The sequence below is a fragment of the Canis lupus genome, chromosome 28 (assembly GCF_003254725.2).
Source record: "Canis lupus dingo isolate Sandy chromosome 28, ASM325472v2, whole genome shotgun sequence".
NCBI lineage: Eukaryota > Metazoa > Chordata > Mammalia > Carnivora > Canidae > Canis > Canis lupus.
Window position 1 is genome coordinate 29,523,555 of NC_064270.1, and position 20,048 is coordinate 29,543,602.

At 45.5% G+C, this 20,048-nt stretch overlaps 2 protein-coding genes across 12 annotated transcripts in view; one reads left to right on the plus strand and one right to left on the minus strand.

The window, feature by feature from the left end:
* DENND10 (DENN domain containing 10) overlaps positions 1-11,182 on the plus strand; it is a 41,696-nt gene extending 30,514 nt beyond the window's left edge. For all 9 annotated transcript variants that reach the window (XM_025467390.3, XM_049103485.1, XM_025467396.3 and 6 more), the window contains 4 exons: positions 1,561-1,661; positions 5,617-5,724; positions 7,110-7,204; positions 9,899-11,182. In XM_025467390.3, the coding sequence (XP_025323175.1) occupies positions 1,561-1,661; positions 5,617-5,724; positions 7,110-7,204; positions 9,899-10,075 (481 nt within the window). In that variant the 3' untranslated portion in view covers positions 10,076-11,182. The remainder of the gene's footprint in view (positions 1-1,560; positions 1,662-5,616; positions 5,725-7,109; positions 7,205-9,898) is intronic.
* The window catches only part of SFXN4 (sideroflexin 4), a 34,884-nt gene continuing 15,798 nt past the window's right edge, over positions 963-20,048 (minus strand). For 2 of the 3 annotated variants that reach the window (XM_025467400.3, XM_049103487.1), the window contains 2 exons: positions 19,661-19,778; positions 13,618-13,972 (listed from right to left, as the gene is read on the minus strand). In XM_025467400.3, the coding sequence (XP_025323185.3) occupies positions 13,895-13,972; positions 19,661-19,778 (196 nt within the window). In that variant the 3' untranslated portion in view covers positions 13,618-13,894. Of the gene's footprint in view, positions 1,744-13,617; positions 13,973-19,660; positions 19,779-20,048 lie in introns of those variants that run through there. The other variant, XM_035707750.2, reaches the window with a different exon arrangement.

Genomic DNA, 20,048 nt, shown 5'->3' on the forward strand with positions numbered 1-20,048 from the left:
ACACCCTGAGCCAAAGGCAGACGCTCAACCACTGAGCCACCCAGGCGCCCCAGATTTCTTTTTTAAAATCAAGAAGACCTAGCTTTAGTGCTTACTGTATGTCAGGTATCATGTAAGTCACCTTACATTACTAAATTTACTCATGATGAAGTCTACAATATTCTTGCCCTCTCTTATGAATGAGAAAATTGAGGCTCTGAGAGGCTAACTGGTTAGAAAATGGGAAAAAGAAAGCTTGATAGGATCTGGGTTAAAATTTTTTTTTTTAATTTTTATTTATTTATGATAGTCACACACAGAGAGAGAGAGAGAGAGGCAGAGACACAGGCAGAGGGAGAGGGAGAAGCGGGGGGGGGGGGGGGGGCAGAGACACAGGCAGAGGGAGAAGCAGGCTCCATGCACCGGGAGCCCGACGTGGGATTCGATCCCGGGTCTCCAGGATCGCGCCCTGGGCCAAAGGCAGGCGCCAAACTGCTGAGCCAACCCAGGGATCCCAGGATCTGGGTTAAAATCCTAGGAGGGCACCTTACTAGCTCTCTGATCACATATAGGATACTTAAACTTTCTAAGCCTCCATTTCTTTATCTGAAAAATGAAGATTATAGTGCCCACTTTGTAAGCTTGTTGTCAGGATGGGAGATACTCTGTAAAGTCTTTGGCCTGTGTCTTGCTCATTGAATGCACTTTAGAAATGATTGCTACAATAATGATTGCCTCAGATTTTAGGCGAGAGGGCTAGGACTTTCACCTGCTTTGACCCCCAAAGTCTTTATTTTGCCACCCAATTACCCTTTCCTTCTCCATTGATGCTTCTGAAACCGAGATGTCCACAGCTTCTGAAATATACAGCAGGGCCCCAGTGGGTTCACCAAATCATGGGTAAATTTGGCATCTTTTTCTCTAGTAGCTGTATTATTGGAAGTTTTTTAAGGAAACTTACCTAGTATAAAAACAAACCAAAGTAGTTTACAAGTTTGATTAGAATTTTATTTTTAAGATTTTTATTTTTATTTATTTATTTATGATAGACATAGAGAGAGAGGCAGAGACACAGGCAGAGGGAGAGGGAGAAGCAGGCTCCATGCAGGGAGCCCGACGTGGGACTCGATCCTGGGACTCCAGGATCGTGCCCTGGGCCAAAGGCAGGCGCGAAACCACTGAGCCACCCAGGGATCCCCTGATTAGAATTTTAAATATGAAATGAGAGACTTCAGAAAAATTTGTTGCTTGCAGGGCCCCATTTTGGATCTTAGCCTTTGGCTGCCTCCGTAGCAGTTTTCAGAGTGAGGTGTTTGTAGGAAAATTTTAGAAGTGTTACTCCTTGCCACCACGGACATCTTTTGAAACTTGACCTTGAGCCTTTTGTAGCTAATCTGACCCCAAAAGGCAGAATTTAAAACATTGTATTACTTTAATTTGAAGCCAGGAGGTATTGGCATGTTTAATGTTCCTGCCTCTGCCTCTGATAGCCAGTTTCCTCTTGGGGGAAGAAGAGGAAGGAGGGTGGGCTGATTCGGGTGTGGGCCAGCAACCTTTTGAGTTCTTGCCTTAATTCCTCAGGACTCTGCCCGCCCTGGTGTGGCATCGACAGGACTGGACCATACTTCATTCCTATGTGCACCTGAATGCCGATGAGCTGGAAGCCCTGCAGATGTGCCCAGGTAGACGACAGGATCTCAGGGGAAGAAAGCCTTGGCTTTATCCAGGGTTGTTGCCATTTTGGGGAAGGTTGTTTCTGCATTCCTAAATGAAATAATGATGATTTATTATTTCTTAATATTTCTTTCTTCCTGCATGGAGCCTGCTTCTCCCTCTGCCTGTGTCTCTGCTTCTGTGTGTGTGTGTGTGTCTCATGAATAAATAAATAAAATAAATTTTTTTTAAAGATTTATTTATTCATGAGAGACACAGAGAGAGGAGGGCAGAGACACAGGCAGAGGGAGAAGCAGGCTCCATGCAGGGAGCCTGACGTGGGACTCGATCCCGGGTCTCCAGGATCACACCCCGGGCTGAAGGCGGCGCTAAACCACTGAGCCACCTGGGCTGCCCAATAAATAAAATATTTAAAAAATTTTTTAATGATGAGATTCTAAGAATAATTTAATAGCACTGTTATTTATATCTGTAGGAATCCTGACATTGTCGTGACATAGTCTTTTGTTTTTGTTTCATTAAATTTAAGGTTATCATTCCCTTTATACTTTTATGATCTTTCTTTTTTTTAAGATTTTATTTATTTGAAAGAGAGAGAGTGCACAGACACACAAGCAGGGGGAGTGGCAGAGGGAGAGGGAGAATCAGGTTTCCCGCTGAGCAGGGAGCCTAGTGTGAGGCTAAATCCCAGAATCCTGGGATCATGACCTGAGCTGAAGGCAGGCACTTAACCTACTGAGCCACCCAGGCGCCCCCTAAGATTTATGGTCATAAAAGATTCTTTAATAAAGTGATAATGATGATGATAGATGATAGGGGCTTTTGTTTTTGCATTTTTCAGTTATGAAAAATTTCTTACATATAAACATGTGCAATATTTGTGCAAGTTATAAAAAAATAAAAGGAACACTCATGGACTTACCAGAGATAAAAAAAAAAAAATAGTATATGGTTTGTACTTTGAAGCATCTCATGTACCTTCCCATCTCATTTCTTACTCCCTTCCTCTGGCCCCATACACAGAAATACATAGCTCTAAATAAGATATTATTTAGTTTTACTAAACTACCTTTATATGTAAGGATTCATGATGCATGAATTCTTCTGTGGTCTGTGTTTTGGTTTTTTATTTTTGCTTAACAGGATTTATGTATTTTCATCTGGGTATTTGTAGTCCCATTCATGTTCACTGCTGTATAGTATCCCATTAAGTGATATATCATAGTTTATTCATTTGGACTTCTCTTATTATTTACATTTATTTATTTATTTATTTATTTATTTATTTATTTATTTATTTATTTATGAGATTTATTTATCTATTTCAAAGAGAATGCATATAAGTAAGGGGGGGTGGAAAGGGGTAGAGGGAGAGAATCTCAAGTAGACTCCTCACTGAGTGCAAGCCTAATGCAGAGCTTGATCCTAGGACTCTGAGATCATGACCTGAGCTGAAATCAAGAGTCAGTCGCTCAACTCACTGAGCCACCCTAGGTGCCCCTCTCATTATTCACTTTTAAAACAGTGCTGCTATAAGCATTCTTTTTTTTATATATAAGCATTCTTATTATGGGTTTCTTAATGCACACATGTAAGACTTTCTGTAGGTTATATGTCAAGAAGTAGAATTTCTGGGTTATAAGGCATGCAGATCCTCAAGCTGCTGTGTAATGGCAAATATTTTCCTCAGAAATTGTACCAATTTATCCTCCTGCCAGTGTAGGAGAGGTCCCATTGCTTCCTGTCCTCAACAATACTTGATTACTGTCAAACTTTAAAATGTTTGCCAACTTGATGGGTATACAGTGATATTTCATGTGCTTTTAATTTTCATTGATTCTTAATGAGGTTAAACATATTTCTGTTCTTGCCATTTGTGTTTCCTCTTCTGCAAAGTAACTATTTTTTACATATTTTTCCCCCTGGGTGGTTTTTCTTATTGATTCATAGAAATTCATCATATATTCAGGATATGAACCCATTGTTGGTTATATATGTTACAAAAAAATCTGAGTTTGTGGATTTTATTCTTATGGTACTTTGTAATGAATAGAATTTATTTTAAGGTTTTATTTATTTATTTGACACAGAGAAAGAGAGCATAAGCATGGGGAGCTACAGACAGAGGGAGAAGGAGAAGTAGGCTCCCCACTAGCAGGGAGCCTGATGTGGGGCTCAATCCCAGGACCGTGGGATCATGACCTGAGCCAAAGGCAGACTCAACCAACTGAGCCACCCAGGCACCCCAATGAATAGAAATTTATTTTGTTTTTAGACTTTTTATAAAGTTAATATGCTTCATCTGCTTGTCACCCAGTTTCAACATTTGTGAACATACTACAATCTTGTTTTACCTAGTATTCCTCATGCTTTTTTTTTTTTTTTCCCCCTGGGTTTTTGTTGTTAACTGATGTATAGTTGTCATATGATATTAGTTTCAGATATACAAAGTAGTGATTTGACAATTACATACATTATGAAATACTCACCATAATAAATTTACTCACCGTCTGTCACCCTATTTACTGTCACTCAAGTTATTACAGTATTATCAACTATATTCCCCATGCTGTACTTTTCATCCCTGTGACTTTTTAAGACTTTATTTATTCATGAGAGACACACAGAGAGAGGCGGAGACATAGAGGGAGAAGCAGGCTCCTCACAGGGAGCCTAATGCGGGACTCAATCCCCAGATTTGGGATCACACCCCGAGCCGAAGGCAGACGCTCAATTGCTGAGCCACCCAGGTGTCCCATCCCTGTGACTTATATATTTTATAACTGGAAATTGTGCCTCTTCATCTCCTTCACCCATTTCGTCCATCTCCTTACTCTAGAAATCCTAATTTTAGGGCAGCCCAGGTGGCTCAGCGGTTTAGCACCCCCTGCAGCCCAGGACCTGATCCTGGAGGCTCAGGATCGAGTCCCACATCAGTCTCCCTGCACAGAGCCTGCTTCTTCCTCTGCCTGTGTCTCTGCATCTGTGTGTGTTACTCATTAATAAATAAATAAAATCTTAAAAAAAAATACATGCTGAAATAATCTTTCAACTTCCAAAATTAAAAAAATAGAAAGATCCTAATTTTAATGTGTTGGAATTTATTAAACTTTTCTTTTATGATTTTAAAGAAAATCTTTCTACCAAGGGTAGCAGCATATTCTAATTTGTAAGCATTTAAAAGGTTTTTTTTTTCTTCCCCACTTAATGTACCTAGAATTACTTTTTTTTTAGTGAATTTGGAATTTTTTTTTTTCCAGTTGGAAAGCCGCTTGGCCCAGGACTGCTTAGTGAATGGGCTCCTCTTTTCTCCAGTAATCAATATCATTTCTGTCATATGTCACATTTCTAATGTGAGTTTGTGTCTGGGTGTTCTATGGCTAAATTTTTGTTTTTATCGCTATTGTTTTTTAAATGTTCTCTCTTAGTAAAGCAAAACTTTAGCAATGACACATTGGTCCTCAAAACTTTTTTTTATTGTTTTGAGTTGTGCTGATGTATGAAATCTGAAGTCTGGTAGTTGTTGTCTTAGCATCAGTTCCAAAGTTCTGCTAATGCTCGAGTTGCCATAATTCCTTGAGCATTTATTTCATCAGTTCTGACACTGGTGACAACTGGTGCTGTTCCCAGCATGCTGTCCTTGGTAAATCTGGGTGACCTAAAGGGGGAACATTGGTCCAGAGAACACTCTACCTCTGCCTCAGCTGTCATTCTTGACCTGTGTAGCAGTGACTGAAAATGCCTTCTCCCTTGACACTAAAAGCTAGTTTGGAGACATTTTGAGTTGTCTGAGTTTCTGTAGGCAACTGACGAGAGTGATATCTTAAGAAATGCCATAGGGTACAGCTGAATAAAGCAGTGAAGAAAAGCACCCGACGAGCTTTTAGATTCTGTTCGCTTTTGATATGTTCACAATAGGATTTGTTCCTGCTCCGGTAATAATTGGTTGTCTTTGTAACACAGGTTATATCGCCGGATTTGTAGACTTGGAGGTGAGCAACAGATCAGACCTCTATGATGTGTTTGTGAACCTGGCAGATAGTGAGATTACCATTGCTCCGCTTGCAAAAGGTTAGTTCTCTGTTCTGTTGTTGATACAAAATGTCAGCTAAGCAAGTCGTACTTTTTAAAATTAATTAATTTTTAAACATTTTAACTCCAGTGTACTTACAGTGTCCCAGTAGTTTCAGGTGTACAAGATAAAGATTGAACACTTCCATATGTTACTCGGTGCTCCTCAGGATAAGTGTACTCTTCATCCCCTTCACCTGTTTCACCCGTGCCCCCTGCCTACCTTACACAGTTCTATTTTGTTAGGCTGATTCTCTAAAACCAGTATTCAAGGGTCTGCTTAGCCTGCTGTGCTGAAACTGGAGGGATTTTTCTATGGCCAGAACACAGCGTCTATTCTTAGAGGCCTCACCATGCTAGTAATACGTTCTGGCTGCTGATGGGGAACTGTGTATGTTAGTTAATAAGATACTCTGTCTTGTTTCTCCACATCCCTGTTTAAACACACTGTATCCTGTTATCTCTTGCTGCATTAACAAATCACTTCTAAACTTAGTGATTTAAAACAGCAGGTATTTATTATCTCACAATTTCAGGATTAACTGAGCTGAGAGGTTCTGGCTCAAGGTCTGTCCTGAGGGTTCGATCAAAATATTGCCAATCCTTCTGTCCTCCGGAGGCTCAACTTCTGAGTTAACTCACATGGCTTTTAGCAGGAGGCCTCACCACCTGGGCCTCTCTATAGAGCAGCTTGAGCGTTCTCATAACATGGCAGCTGGCCTCCCCAGGAGCGAATGAGCCAAGAGACAGAAAGACCATGTCGCCTTTAATGAGTCAGTCTCAGAAGTCCTACACGAGCTCCTTCATACTGTTTGTTAGAAGGAAGTCACTAAGTCCAGTCCACACTTAAGTGAGGGGAAGTGAAGGAAGAGTATCAAAAAAGGTATAGAAATTTAGCTCTGCACAAGGCGGGGAGTGACTTGTGACTCCTGTATGGAAAATCTTGAATGATGTGTCAGTAAGCACAAGAGAACGAGAGAAGTATTGCTTTTTATAAAACCACAGTGACAGGACACTGGCTGTGGCCAGGGCCACTTAAACTGCCAAAGCATCAGGCCCAGAAGGGGTGGCCGTCTCCCTGCTGCCTTCCATTGCTCCGAGTCTCTCACACAGGCTCATCTCGGCCAGCATTATTCCAATGGAGTTTGCTCCTTGGAGTGACAAACAGAAGTGTTTTTATTTTGAACATGAAGGATAAATCGTGACTGTGCCTACCTCCTAGCACATCGTCCTATTTGTGCTCAATATTAAGATGGAAACGGGAGGTTGTCAGCAGGTTGTTTTGAAAATTCCCTCCTGTGATTGTTCAACTTTTCCAGAAGCTGGCATGGTTTTTATTATGTAAACTTCTAAATATTCATGTAGCGTATGCTTGATCTCACCAGAGGCCATGACGATGGGCAAACTGCACAAAGAGATCGGTCAGCTCATTGTCCAGTCTGCAGAAGATCCAGAGAAGTCAGACAGCCAGGTTATACAGGTAAGTCCTCAATCTCCTGATGTACTGACAGTCCTGAAATGGTGCTGCTGGGCAGGGTGCAGCAGAGCTGCGTAGAGTGCCCGTGACTCAGGGAGCGCCGTGGGCAGACACTCAGACCAGGGTCTGCAGGGTGGCCCTGGTGACGATGAGCAGGTGGGGAGCACTGGAGCCAAATAGTTAGCAGGCTCTGGGGACAGATATGTATGGGAGCTGGTGCTGAAGGCAAGCATCTAGAGTAAGAAGTGTAACACACACACACACACACACACACACACCCCGCCGAGTGGTCAGGCATGCTCTTTTGGGCCAGCCAGTGCATCCTGTGCTCCTAGCAGAATTTCCATGGAAGAGTGCATTATAAAGAGAAGGCTGCTCTCTTTATATCAGTGGATTCTAGAGAGAGTGTCTTACTCTAGCTTTGATGTACTATGTTCAGAACATCGGTAAGCATATAATCAGATCCCTGCCACAGTTAGCAGAGTCTGGGATCACACTCTGCAGGGCTGGCTGCCTGTGGGGTCTGCCTGTGAAGCTGACCACAGTCAGTGTCCATGTGAGCCCACCTCTCCCCCTCGCCAGCTTAGGATGGCCAAAGAGTTTATTTAAGCCACTCAGTGAGGTGATAAAGCCCCTCCTTGCGCTGCAGCCTGCCCAGTCTCCTCTCCTGTCTGTATGTCTGCATTGTACCTGTTCCCAGGCCCTTTCTCCTCATCTGGGATACGCTTCCAGCCTGGCCTCTCCCAGGTCTTGGCTCATCTAGACCCTGTGTCATCCTATGGGGGCCAGAGGCCTGGAAGGATTGTCTCCCTCTGTCTGCACCTGTGCCACCTGGGGGGTCCTGATAAGCAGATCCTGTTCCCCGGTTGGACCTTGCTCTGTTCTCCATCTATTCGTTCATTCACCCGGAAAATATTTATTGAGCACTGACTATATGTCAGGCACGGGGCAAGGGGGATACTGTGGGGAGCAAAGTCCCTGCCTGCATGGCCTGTATTTAGTGGAGTAGGTCAATAGAAAATAGTGTAAATGCCAAATCATTGTAAGCCATAATAGATGAATGCTGTGATAGAAACAAGAGGCCAAGGTAAAGAATGTTAAAGAAGGGGTCAGCAACTCTCTAGGAGGCAGCATGGGCGCTAAAGGATGAGAGGAGCCACGGCTTTGACAGGAACCCCCCACCAGCTCTGTTGTTCCTGTTGTTTCTGGGGGGCCATCCAGCGCTGACCAGGAAGAGTGGGCAGGAACTTGTCCTAAGGACCTGATCCCTGAGCCTCTCCTTTCCTACCATGTGGGTGGTCATGCCCATCCATCTCTCTGTCAACATAGGAGTAAAAACATTGACTCTTTTTCTTAAAAAAGACTTAGAGAGAGTGCAAGTGAGCGGGAGGAGGGGCAAACTCTCTGCTGATTAGGAAGCCTGATGAGACCCATGAGCTCAAGATCCATGAGATCACGACCCGAGCTAACACCAAGAGCCAGAGCCAGGTGCTTAACCAACTAAGCTACCAGGCGCCCCAGAACATTGACTCTTTACAATGTTGGTGAACTATGTAAATGAGTATTTTTTTGTTTTGTTTTTTTGGTTTCAAAGATTTTATTTATCGAGAGAGATCATGAGTAGTGGGGAGGGGGGGAGGAAGGAGAGGGAGAAGCAGACTCCCTGCTCAGGAGTGATCCCAATGTGGGACTCGATCCCAGGACCCTGAGATCATGACCTGAGTCGAAGGCAGATGTTTAACCCACTGAGCCACTTTGGCCTCCCGTAAATATGAATTATTGTGTTTTTCATGGACTAAAAGTGATACATAGTATAATGGATGAAGAAAATACCTGGCATATCATAGGGGTTTGAAAATATTTGAATGAATGAATGAATGTCCGCAAACCAAGAAAAAAATATGACTTAACGTGACCTCTGGTAAATCCTCAGCCGTGCAAAGCACTGTCAGTCAATAAATTAGAATAAAGCTCACATGACAGGTGCGGGGTTATTTACCCCAGGCAGAAGAGGACTCTGGGAAGAGATTTGTTCTAAAATCAATACCAGGGTTCCTCAAAAAGTTAAATGCAGGGTTACCATAGATCCAGCAATTCTACTGGGTATATATCAGAAAGAATTGAAAACAGGGACTCAAATAAGTATTTGTACACCCAGGTTCGCAACAAAATGTGGTATATGCATAGAGTGGAACATGAATTATTCAGTCTTAAAAAAGGAATGTGGTACAAGATGGATGAACCTTAAAAACATTATGCTAAGTGAAAGAAGCCAGACACAAAAAGACAAATATTTTGTGATTATACTTACATAAGGTACCCAGAACAGGCACATTCATAGAGGCAGGAAGTACCTCTGGTAACTTCTCTGGAAGTTACCAAAGGCTGGAGACTGGGATCGGGAGTTACTGTTTAATGGGTACAAAATTTCAGTTTGGGATGATGAAAAAGTTCTGAAAGTGGGATAGGAGTGGTAAAACACTGCTGATGTGGTTAATGCCGCTGAATTGTACACTTAATCATAGCTAAAATGGCAAAAACGTGATGCCGGTTTTTCTAAGTTGTTTTAAGTTTCATTTTTCTTAATTTATAAATAGTCTGATAAACTTAAAAAATAGCAGGAAGAACTCTTGGAATGCAACAGCGAATCATCTTTTTGGATGCTAATGTATGGCATATTTTCCTGTTTCATTGAAGGATATTTCCCTAAAAACGAGAGAAATCTTCACCAACCTGGAACCATTTTCAGAAGTTTCTGGTGATGGAAAAAAGCTAGTTCTCAATATTGAGGCTCTGAAGCAAAGACGATTTCCACCAGCAACAGAAAACTTCCTTTACCATCTAGCAGCAGCCGAGCAAATGCTGAAAATCTGACTGTGACAACGTCACTGATGAATGATAGAAAGCTCTCACCATGATTATCCACTAACTATGTAAAATACTGAAAATAACAAAGGAAATTATATATTTTTAATGATTAATTTGCAAGTATTGAGATTTGACCCAAAAGGGCCCTGAAACAGATTTGAAAATTCTTCTGATTTTCTCCTGATTGGTTTCATGCCTGGGATCAGTGTTGGACAAAGTGCTGTCACTACCATATATAACGTTAGCAACGGCGTGGTGTCCCGGAGTAAGAGAGAAAAAGCTCTGCCAAGTTCTTGTACAAATCACAGCAAACCCAAAAGCCTTCATTATTCTAAGTTCCAGTTGTCTCATTGTGTAGCCACAAACTAATGGTTTATTTTCAGAAAGCTGCCTGAAATTTTGCTTTATATTCTTCTAGGAAGAACTTTTATTCCTCATGAGGAACTCTACTTTCTGAGCCAAACTACTAAGTTTTCTGCAGAACACTCTAGAAGATCATTCAAAACAGATCCTGCAGTTGCACTTTCTTGTAAAAGAATTTTTTTTCTTGGCCTTTGAACATTTTTGCCTATATTATGAGGATTTTGCATAGATTTTATACTTGAGTAGACAACTTTAATAATCCATATTTATACTGTTGCAGAGGTGAGCATTTGGCAAACTTAAGCCACTAGTCCTCGTTAATTAACCTGTTGCTAGCAATGTTCTTTTGAAAAAGATGCCCGTCCTATGGTAGAGTAAAAGAAGCCCATTTTGTATGTAAAAGTATGAGTGAACAGCAACTTCCTGTGATTGCAAAGGCCAAGACCAGAGAGTGTCTTCAAACTTTAGTAAAAGTAATTTAGTCACTTATGAAGGGAACTGTTCTTGTTCAGGTTATGTGTCTTTTTCATAGTTGGAGACCTAAAAATTGCAAAATAAGCATGGAGGTCTAAATTATGTATTTGTTACTTTATTCCATGTATTCAAATTAGTTACGAAAGGTTATTTTACACTCACTACTGTTGTCCTTAGAAATCTTGCCCGGAGAAAATGTTTGCAAAAAAATCTTGTCTTTATCAGATTTTCATTTATTCTTTGTTCAGACATTTGTTGAGTAAAAATAAAAAATAAGCCTTTTCTCCTCCTTCCCTAGGTGGGGGCAGGGGAGGATGTGAAATGAGGTGATGTTTCTAGAGCAAACAATTGAAAGTTAAATCTGCACTTTATGAAAATGAGTATGAACATCTTTTATGTCCCTCATTTTTTATATTACTATATCAGCTAATGATCAGAGTTAAAATTACAGATTTATGATGCAGAAATAAAATGGGAATGATACTCGGGAACAAAAGTTTTAGGCAGCTGAAGAATTGTGTTCTCTTTCTGTAATTGTCCCCAACTCGGAACAAAAGATAAAACCAATGCAGATGTGCTGGTGGGGTTCTAGCACGATGGTACATCTCCCTGCATGGAGCCTGCTTCTCCCTCTGCCCGTGTCTCTGCCTCTCTTGTGAATAAATAAATCTTAAAAAAAAAAAAAAAGATGTGTTGGAAAGTTAAGGGTGTTGGGCTCCATTTCTCCACCCCTGGCTTGCCTCCTACGCCCCTGCCCTCACCTTCTCCATCCCCCACTTCCTAGGGCTGGCACTTCAGCGTCTTCTCTTTTGAAAAGATGCCCTCGCATTTCTACTGTCACCTGTTACTGGCTAAGTCTCCACCTGGGGCCTTGGTATGTTGTGCTCTTTAATTTTTAGTGTCCACCTGTGGCTATACTGAGCCATCTGGTATAACTTTTTTTATTTTTAAAGATTTTATTTATTTACTCAGAGAGGCAGAGACACGGGCAGAGGGAGAAGCAGGCTCCGTGCAGGGAGCCCAATGTGGGACTCGATCCCAGGTCTCCATGATCACGCCATGGGCTGAAGGCGGCGCTAAGCCGCTGAGCCGCCCGGGCTGCCTCGGTACAACTTTTTTAAGTAGGCTCTATGCCCAGCATGGAGCCCAACATGGGGCCTGAACTCACGAGCCTGAGATCCAGAACTGAGCTTAGCTGAAGTCAGCTTAATTGACTGAGCCATCCAGGTGCCCCTGGTAGAACTTTTTTTTTTTACTCATTTGTGTCCTTGGAGGCTGTTGTGAAACCCTTTTAACCAGAGTTGAAGAGAACCATCATCCTGGCTTCAGGAACACTGAAGAACAGATCTAACCCTAACCCTTGAAGACCTGGGGCAGACTGTTGGAAACAATCCTCCAGATGTCTGGGCGCCTGCTCTGCCAGTGTCGAGGCATGGTGTTGTATCCTGAGGCTTCCCTGATGCACAAGACACACTTCCTGCTCTCAAGGCCCTCCGTTTACGGGGGCTCGGGGACAACCGACAGGCTAGTCCACGACGGTGTGGCAAGCGCTGGATACAGCAGGAGTGCTACGGGAGCACAAGAGGGGGCACCTAATTCAGTATTGTGAATCCCGGAAGGCTTCCTGGAGGGAGTGCTGCCCAAGTCAGAGCTGATGCATAAGCAAGAGTTAGCCTGGCAGGGAACAGCTGATAGGAAGATGCAGGAAGGAAAGACAGCGGAGATGAGGAACCAGTATTGGTCCAGAGTGAGGAAAAGGAGGGGCAAGAGATGAGTAAGGTAAGGGCTCTTGCCTGCCTGGCAAGGAATTTGGACCCGAATCCGATGCACAGGGAAGCCACTTGAGGCTTTTAGGCAGGTGCTTCCGGAGCAGGCGTGGGCGTGGGCTGAGGAGCCAGAGGACATGACGCTACCACCAGCAGGGGATGCTGTCGGCCTGGGCGGGTTGTTAGCAGTGGCCCAGGGGGATCGGTGCTTAGAGACCCCATCGGAGGGAGGAGTAAGGCTGACGCCAGCGATGGTGGGTGATGCTACGGTGTGAGTGGCAGTGCCACTTCCTGAGGCCGGGAGGAAAGGACGGTGTCCAGGGGCTGAGTGGCGGAGGGCCTGGCGCAGCTGGACGGGCGCCCACGGCTCGGGGCAGCAAGGGCCAGCGCTGGGTCTGAGCGCCCGGCAGCGTGGCCTTGCGGCGTCGGGGTGCGGCCGGAGGAGGGCAGAGCGGAAGGCGGGTGGAAACGGTGAGGGGAGGCAGTCTTTGAAAAAGTTTGGCTCTCAAGGATGTTTGCTTTCTCGGAGGCTGGTGACTCAAGGAGTTCAAGTGCTCGGGGAAGGAGGGGGGAGGCTGGAGGAGAGGAGGCGCCCCAAGGTCCCAGGAGGGGGGGCCCAGGGCCCAGCTGCCCTCGCCGGGGGGCGGGTCTGCAGATCTGGTGCCAGGCGGTCCCGCGGGGCCCAGTAGTCCTGGTTTTCGGCGCGCAGGAGGCAGGGTCTCGGGCAGTGAGGAGAGAAGAGGCGGCGGGTGGCCGAGGGCAGGGGTTTAAGCAGCCCAACATGGGGGCAGCTGAGGAGGGAGAGGGCTGCTCTGGGGCTCCGGGCCTTCAGTGCTCACCAGCCGTTCCCCGGTCTGGGAACGTTTACCTGGAGGCTGGCCGTCAACAGAACACCTGGCCCTGGGCTCCGTGGAGCCTCCTCCTTTACTTTTTCAAACATTCAACTCTCTTCGCCAAGTTTATTAGTCATTTCACAGTATCCTTCAGAGGCCGATGAACACCCAGACATCAGCAGTCCCGCGGGGGCGGGTCACGCAGGACAGCCTCTCCGTTCTCTTCTCTTCTTCCACCCGGCCTTGAAACGGTCGTGGCCTGTGCAACTGTAAGCCAGCGTGTGGGCACGACGCCTCGGTTCCAGACCTCCGGCCGGCTTCTCGGAACCGACACCTCAAGCTGAGAGGAAGGTGTTCGAGCAGGAACCAAATTCCCCGGGCACGCATCCCTATACCCCTCTGTGATAGAAGAGCTCTGTGTCTTCTGTCGCAGACTGAATTTCCTTCTCAAGCTCACTGCACTGTATCTGAAAAAGTAAAATCCTTCATATTTATATTAAGAAATTTCTCGTCTTCAAAGCTTAGCGGAGAATTTCAGAAAAGCATCTCTTTCCCAGTCCCAACTTTTTCGGTGATAGATAGCAAAACACGTAACTTCTGGAAAACTCTGTTACGGAGTTGCAAATATAAACGAACGCAGAAAGACTATAACGAACCCTCCTATGCCTCTGGATCCACCTCGAATCAACAAGGCATTTTCAAGGTCCAGCAAATGCCAAGACTTCCTTGGGTGTTGGTGGGGAGAGGCTCAAGAGGGGAGATGGACTCCTTTTCCTGCCTCTTCTCTGGCCTCTGAGAGTCCCGCCCCTTTAAGTCTTGCACAACCCACCCACCGCCTTCAGAGTAGAGCCTGCTTCCTCAGTCTGGCCGTGCAGGCCCCGCCCTCTGGCCCCAAGCGTCTTGCCAGTCACTCAGCCACAGGTGCCCAGCTACAGTGGACTCTTCAGCTTTCCCTCACCCCCACTTGGAATGCCCTCTTCCCTCCCCATCTCTGCCTGTTCAAATCCATCCATGTTCAAAGCCTACCTCTTCCATGCAGCCTTCCAGGATCCGCTGGCACCTCCTCTTTCCCTAATCTCCCCACAGCCTTTCAGTCATACTTACTTTCTAGCAGGTAACCCGTTCTTTCCGTATGTGACACGTCACCCTTCCTGCAAAAGCCCGTGACAGACGGCCATGTGCCCCACCCACCTGCTCTCTTCTATAGCAGCAGAATCTTAAATAGGTCCGGAATAAAGACCTCATTTCCCAGCTTCCCTTGCAGCAAGGCTTGGCCACATGACTAAGTACTGGCCAATGTGACAGAAGCAGAAGTGCCACTTGGCCAAGTGGAATGAGAAAGGTGCCATCTTGCACCTCGAAGATGGCGCCCAAGCCTAGGGATGGTGGCATGCTGAGCTGGGAGGCATAAGACCCCCGGGGTCTCTATGATGCATAGCTGCCTTCCTGGGCTGGCTACCTCGCCGTAGAGAGCAAAATGGAAGATCCCATGTCAAGCAGGAGCCTGTGTCAATCAATGATGTAAGCAGTTAAAGGTATGAGGTATCACAGGGACCCCCATCAGCTGACCCCCCAGAACTGGTAACAAGTAGAAGCACAGGACATCTGCAAGGGGCCCAAGACCAAATTCATCCATCCATCCATCCATCCGAGAGACAGCGCACACAGGCGTGACAGGAGGGGAGGGCCAGAGGCAGAGAATGAATCTTAAGCAGGCTCCATGCCCTGTGCAGGGTTGATCTCACGAGTCACGACTCTTAACCCACTGAGCCCCCAGGTGCGCCCCCCCCCAATTAAATCCCTTTCAAAAGGGAAAGATTTTTGCAGCAATTTGTCAGGCTCTTCAAACGTGACCTCCCTCTGAGCATTTCGGAAAGGCGGCTGCTGCCGAAGGCTCTGCCTGCTTGGCCTCCGAACGGAACCGAGAGCTGCCTGAACAGGAGCAGTAAGTGCTGGTGCTGAGAGCCGACCCGGCCCAGACTGAGGCCTCATCTCAACGGCGCGCCCACAGACTGACTTTGCGTTTGGTTCGTTAACTTCCTACACCCCCCCCCCCCCCGCCCCGTTAACCTTGCCTGTCCTGTGGCTTGCCTTCTGTCCCGTTCCGTGTGCTGTGTAAGAAGCCAAGTTTACTCGCATGGTGAAATGTCAATGAGTTTGGAATCCCGAACCTGCTTTACAATTGTGATTACTTTGCTTTATGATTGAATAAAGCTGACACTGCGGAAAGACACAACTTGTGTGTGCACCTGCGGAGTGTGCCTATGACACTCATGCTTTATGTGAAGGAGAAATAAACTTGTTGAGGGCACTGTTGCCTTGGATCACGGTTACGACCAAATGTAATCCTAGTTAATACAGAGCCCTTCCTTCCCTGCACCCTGGCTACTGGCATCACACCTAAAACCAGACATGTGGGTGCCTCCGTGCATCCCTTGGTCTTCATTTTCACCCCCAATCTGAATGCTCCCAAGTTCTAACTTGTCCATTTTAAATATTTCTCTCTTACCTCCTACCATGGACTTACTCCGAACTGCCCATCACCTCCAGCCAGAGTACTTCTACAACCCCCTACGCGTCCTCCCACCTACAGCATGGCACCCAAAGAGTGCTATTTCTAAAATACAACCTAAGCCACTCCTGTGCCATTTTTTTTAAAGAAATTATTTATTTGAGGGCAGCCCTGGTGGCCCAGCAGTTTAACGCCACCTTCAGCCCAAGGCCTGATCCTGGAGACCTGGGATTGAATCCTGTGTCAGGCTCCCTGTATGGAGCCTGCTTCTCCCTCTGCCTCTCTCTCTCTCTGTCATGAATAAATAAGTAAAATCTTTTTAAAAAATTTATTTATTTGAGAGAAAGTGAGAGAGAGAGAGAGAGAAGGAGCAAGGAGAGAGGGAGAGGCTCCCTGCTTAGCAGTGAGCCTGACACGGGGCTCGATATGGGGACTCCAGGATCACTACCTGAACCAAAGGCAGACGCTCAATCAACTGAGCCACCAGGCGTCCTAGGCAGATTCTTTAAATGAAATATGAATATTTTAGAGCAGGAAGTTTGAACTTTTCCTTGCTAGACAGTAAATATTTGAGGCTTGTAGGCCATAGGATCTCTGTCCCAACCAACCAACTGCCAGAGTCAGTGCATATGTAAATGAACATGTAAGTACATAACTTAAAAAACACAGACAGCTGCCATGGTTATAGCTTCCTGACACCTGTTTTAAGTAATTCTTTTTTTTTTTTCACTTTTACCATAGACTCTCTTTTATTTTATTTTTTTAAAGATCTATTTATTTGAGAGAGAAGGAGCAGAGGGAGAAGGAAAAGCAGACTCCCTGCTCAGCAGGGAGCCCCATATAGGGCTTGATCCCAGGACCCTGAGATCATGATCTGAGCTTAAGGCAGATGCTTAACCGACTGAGCCACTCAGGCACCCCATGCCACTCCCTCCTTGAAACATCTCCCTCATTGTCTCCATATAAAATGCTATCACCGTGGGGGGCATGGGAGGCCCTTCACCCGCTGGCCCCGCTACTCCATAGCTGAATAACCTACAGGGGAACTTCATGTTTCTCCCGAGCCCCAGGCTCCTCACCTATAAAATGAGAATACAAACTACCTTGAAAAGTTATCTTGAAGACAAGACACTAACTGTGTGGCACAGTCCCCAGGACACAGAAGGTGCTGGATAAACCAGAAGTCACACTTGTTAAGGGTGGGAATACCCTGTAGCCTCTTCTCTCTCACAGACAAAGCCATCTGGGTCCAGGGAGCCCGGGATGGACCACACCAGAGCACATCTCCCTGCTTTTGTACCAGCTGTGCCCTCTGCCCACGCTGCCTTTCCCCAGCGTGTCCCCTGCCACTGTCCCCAGCCCCTGACCGTTGACGCTGCGTCTGTCATGTCCATACCACCCCGTCTGTGTCTGTGTTCCCCTGCAATCCCACTGCGTCTGCAGCCACCTGTGTGGGGAAGTCTCCCTCACAGGCCCAAGGACCCAAACACATCCACTCGGCCCCGTAACTTTAAGTCTGGTGGCCGCCTGACTTGAGAAGGCCAGTGAGAATGGCGGTGGTAAAGGGGGAGATGGTTGCTCAGACCCCTGACAGGCTGTCCTGGATCTAGGCTTTCCTTAAGAAGGGTAACCTCATGCCCCAGAGGCCCCAGCCATAGAAAGCAGCCACTAGGGATCCCTGGGTGGCGCAGCAGTTTGGCGCCTGCCTTTGGCCCAGGGCACGATCCTGGAGACCCGGGATCGAATCCCACGTCGGGCTCCCGGTGCATGGAGCCTGCTCCTCCCTCTGCCTGTGTCTCTGCCTCTCTCTCTCTCTCTCTCTCTCTCTCTGTGACTATCATAAATAAATAAAAATTCAAAAATAAATAAATAAATAAAAACAAACAAACAAAACAAACAAAAAAAGAAAGCAGCCACTAGCCAAGGACTGAAATGGTATCACAGTAAGGAACCAAGTTACTCCTAACACTGGAAAAATGTATCCCAGGACCCATGATGACATGGACGAGACAAACTAGAAAGGCTTGATTATCTAACAAAAACTCATTGGTTCTAGATTCTGACTCCCCTATGCCAGCAAAGGGAGCTCTGCGAAAGATTCTCCCCTTGGACTTCTTAAAGCACACCACCCCCCCACCCTCAGCCAGGTCAGGATTCCTGGGCTCTGTGGCTCCTCGTCCCCCTATTTCCCCAAATCAAAGCCCGTGGTAGCCACACATCATTGCTTTTTCTTAGCTAGTCAAGGGCAAGACCCCGTTTACACCTAGCTGCTGGTGGGTCAGGGGAGGCCCTCTGTAAGTGTTTGCAAGATGAACACAAGACCCCCTGAGGAAACCAGACCAAGGCAGCAGGATGTCCCCCAAGATTTAAAGACTTCTGCAAATGACCGAACCTTCAGGTCAGCCATCTGCTTCACTCGGAGTACCAATGCAATCCGAAGTAATTTTACAAAGGATTCACTTTTATTGCAATCTTATTTTGACGAGCCATGGTCTAATCGGTGGGCCTGTGAAAATTAAAAATATCTTCTAACGGGACATCTCAGTGGTTAGGTGTCTGCCTTTGGCTCAGGTCATGATTCCGGGGTCCTGGGATCAAGTCCTACACTGGGCTCCCCACAGGGAGCCTGCTTCTCCCTCTGCCCATGTCTCTGCCTCTCTCTCTGTATCTCTCTTGAAGAAATAAACAAAAAAATCTTTAAAATAAAATCTTCTAACATTTTATTTTAGTGAGAAGCTGCCCATCCCATCCTGTCATTTATCACCCTTAGAGCCGTACCGCAATGATCTAATCTAAGATGACTTAAAGTTTCTCTGTTATGTGCCGGCAAAGTCACCTGAATTAATGATTCTGTGAACCTACAATTAATGTAATTTGGGTTTTGAACAAGCTCATTCCATAAATTTAAATAGTTTTGAAGACATCATTGATTTTTAACTTCAGTGACAGAAACAAGCATTTGAAATTTTCAGCGAAGAAATGCCAGAGACCAGTAATGTCTATTATATCAACAACGTCCCTGATAGCAGCAACAGCCCTCTGAGAAATACTACTATCTTCAATTCTCTTAAATAGATATGGAAACAATCTCAGAAAATTTAAGCAACTTGATCAAGGTCATAGAGGAGCTGGGAATTTGAATCCAGGTAGTTGGACTCATCATGAATTATAATATATCCCGGGCTATAGAACTGCACTAATACAGTAGCCACCAGCTGCACATAAGTACGTAACTTAAAACTAAACAAAAATAAACATTCAGTGCCTCAGCCACAGTCGCCACCCTATAAGTGCTCAGCAGCCATACACGGAGAGTGGCTGCTGTATTAGCACAGATATAAAACATTTTCATCGCTGCAGAAAGTCCCATCGGATGGGGCATCACCATGGAATATTATGAGGTATTAAAAATATCTCAAAGGTTTTTTTAAATATCCCAGAAAAATGCTTCTGATATACTGCTAAGACAAAAAGAATCCCAAATTGCACAAGTGATCTGGGGGGTGGGATTAAATAATGTTATTTTTACACTTTTGTAAACTTTGCAGATATTTTAGAATTATTTATCTTACTCTTATAACGAGGAAAAGAAAAAGTTTTTTTTTTTTTTTTTTTGAGAAAAATTTGAATAGAGGGCACTTACCCGTTCAATTTGTGGGAATATACTAAAAGAAACTGGCACCATCAATCCCATTACTAAAACAGTACAGGCCAGCTTGAAGGTCCACAATGACCATGGATGTTGCCGGAAGAACTGGGTCCTGTAAGAGACAAGGTTACAAGGCTTTTTTTAGAGGCTGGCCCTCAGCTCTGATGTCTCGTGTGTAGCCAGCCGCTGGCCCATGGTTTGGTCCCCACTCCCCAGCAAACACGCAAGACCAGCAGGCATGCTGACGGAGCTCACGGTACGTCAGGCCTGGGGTAAGCACTTCATGGGCGTTGCCCATTTGATCCCGAGCAACCCTGAGGTTGTGTTATCATCGGCCCTTTCACACAAATGAGGACACAGCCACTGACTGGCTGGCTAAGTC